The sequence below is a fragment of the Histoplasma capsulatum genome, genomic scaffold (genome assembly GCF_000149585.1).
Source record: "Histoplasma capsulatum NAm1 scaffold_11 genomic scaffold, whole genome shotgun sequence".
NCBI classification, from domain to species: Eukaryota; Fungi; Ascomycota; class Eurotiomycetes; order Onygenales; family Ajellomycetaceae; genus Histoplasma; species Histoplasma mississippiense.
The window spans coordinates 1128818-1130665 of NW_001813972.1; the positions used below are offsets into that span (position 1 = coordinate 1128818).

Here is a 1848-nt window from a genome sequence, read left to right on the forward strand (position 1 = left end):
GGAACGGAGGGTATGTTATGAACCTTTTTTTCTTCTTACTACATCGGGATGAAACAAACCAAAATAATAAATAAAATAATAAATTAAATAGTAAATAAACTGGGAGCTCGTCTCGTGGTCTCTCTGTCAAGCTAACAATACTTTTCTTTATAGCGACGTCAAATTGAATTCTTGAGCTCCCTGGCCAAAGTTTTCGAGAAACAACTACTGAATGGGACTGAACGGTTTAACAATCAGCATGAGGCTGCCGTTCAAATCGAAGTCCAACAGAAGGAGCTCCAGGATGAAAAGGAACGGAAGAAGGACATGCAAAGAAAACGGCGTCGTGAGAACACCGTCCGTCTTGAGACCCAGAAAATGGATGAGGCTCGCCAGAAAGCCATTAAAGCAGAAGATGCCGTGGAGAAAGAACGCCTGATGCGCGAGGTTGAAAAGTCTCGCAAGAAGATCAAGAGTACGAAACGTGCCTTGGAGCGAGGAAATGAGCCTGAGGAAATCAGTGAAGTAACCCCGATGGCTCCGAACCTCGAAGGCGGCACTACCAGCACTTTCCATGTCGCTTCGAAATCTCCCCCGCCAAAGAGAAAGTCTGGCAAGTCTGGCTCCGCCTTGCGACCGAAGAAATCCAAGGAGAAGAAACAAGTCGAAAAAGATGCTGCGGAAGCTGCCTATGCTGCCATGGAGAAGGATGACGAGCTTGTTCCTCTTGCTCCCGAGGAGGATTCGAAGAAGGAAGCGTTGAAGAAAGAGGCCAAAGGTGCCCTCTCCAAGGAAACGACCCCCTCTCCTACCACTACGCCATTCGAATCCAAGGCCTACAACATGCTATACGAGGCTATCTGGAGAGAGATTGCTCGAAAAGATGTACCCAAAGTCTATCGTATCAAGGCAGCTTCATTGAGCACTCGCCAGGAGAACCTCCGTAAGACCGCCCAGCTGGCCAGCAAACAGGCTCGTAAATGGCAAGAACGTACCAACAAGAGTATGAAGGATACTCAAGCTCGAGCGAAGAGAACTATGCGCGAGATGATGTCATTCTGGAAACGGAATGAGCGTGAGGAACGCGATCTGCGTCGTATGGCTGAGAGACAGGAGCTGGAACTGGCCAAGAAGGCAGAAGCTGATCGCGAGGCTAACCGCCAGAAACGAAAACTGAACTTCTTGATTTCCCAGACAGAGCTGTATTCCCATTTCATAGGCCGAAAGATAAAAACAAGTCAAGCTGAACAGACAGATGACACCGCTGGCGTCGATACTGCTGTGGATATGGCCAGCCCGAAACTTGATATACCCCCTCCTGGGAACGACATGAAAGTGGCGCCAAAGGTCACAAGTTTCGAGGACCTCGACTTCGATGCAGAAGATGAAACGGCATTACGGCAAGCGGCAATGGCTAATGCCCAAAATGCCGTACAACAAGCTCAAGACCGGGCCCGGGCATTCAACAACGACGATAACAAAATGGCTGCCTTCGATGAAGGGGAGATGAATTTCCAGAATCCTACAAGTCTTGGTGATGTTGAAGTTTCCCAGCCGAAGATGCTTACTGCCCAATTGAAGGAATATCAGTTGAAGGGTTTGAACTGGCTTGTCAATCTCTACGAGCAAGGCATCAACGGTATTCTTGCAGATGAGATGGGTCTAGGTAAAACTGTGCAATCCATCTCCGTCATGGCTTATCTCGCCGAAGTGCATAATATCTGGGGCCCGTTCCTCGTTATTGCGCCCGCCTCGACCCTTCACAACTGGCAACAAGAAATTTCGCGATTCGTTCCCAACATCAAAGTCCTACCGTATTGGGGCTCAGCCAAGGATCGAAAAGTTCTACGAAAATTTTGGGGATCGCAG

The 1848-nt window shown here is 48.7% G+C and overlaps 1 protein-coding gene across 1 annotated transcript; it reads left to right on the forward strand.

The window, feature by feature from the left end:
- Window positions 1–357: 357 nt before the first annotated feature.
- On the forward strand, window positions 358–1634 carry HCAG_08566 (predicted protein; the record flags this gene model as incomplete). Its single annotated transcript, XM_001536734.1, has 3 exons — window positions 358–1075; window positions 1178–1513; window positions 1570–1634. 3 exons carry the CDS (start codon window positions 358–360, stop codon window positions 1632–1634), a joined length of 1119 nt encoding a protein of 372 aa, XP_001536784.1.
- Between the last annotated feature and the right edge of the window lie 214 nt (window positions 1635–1848).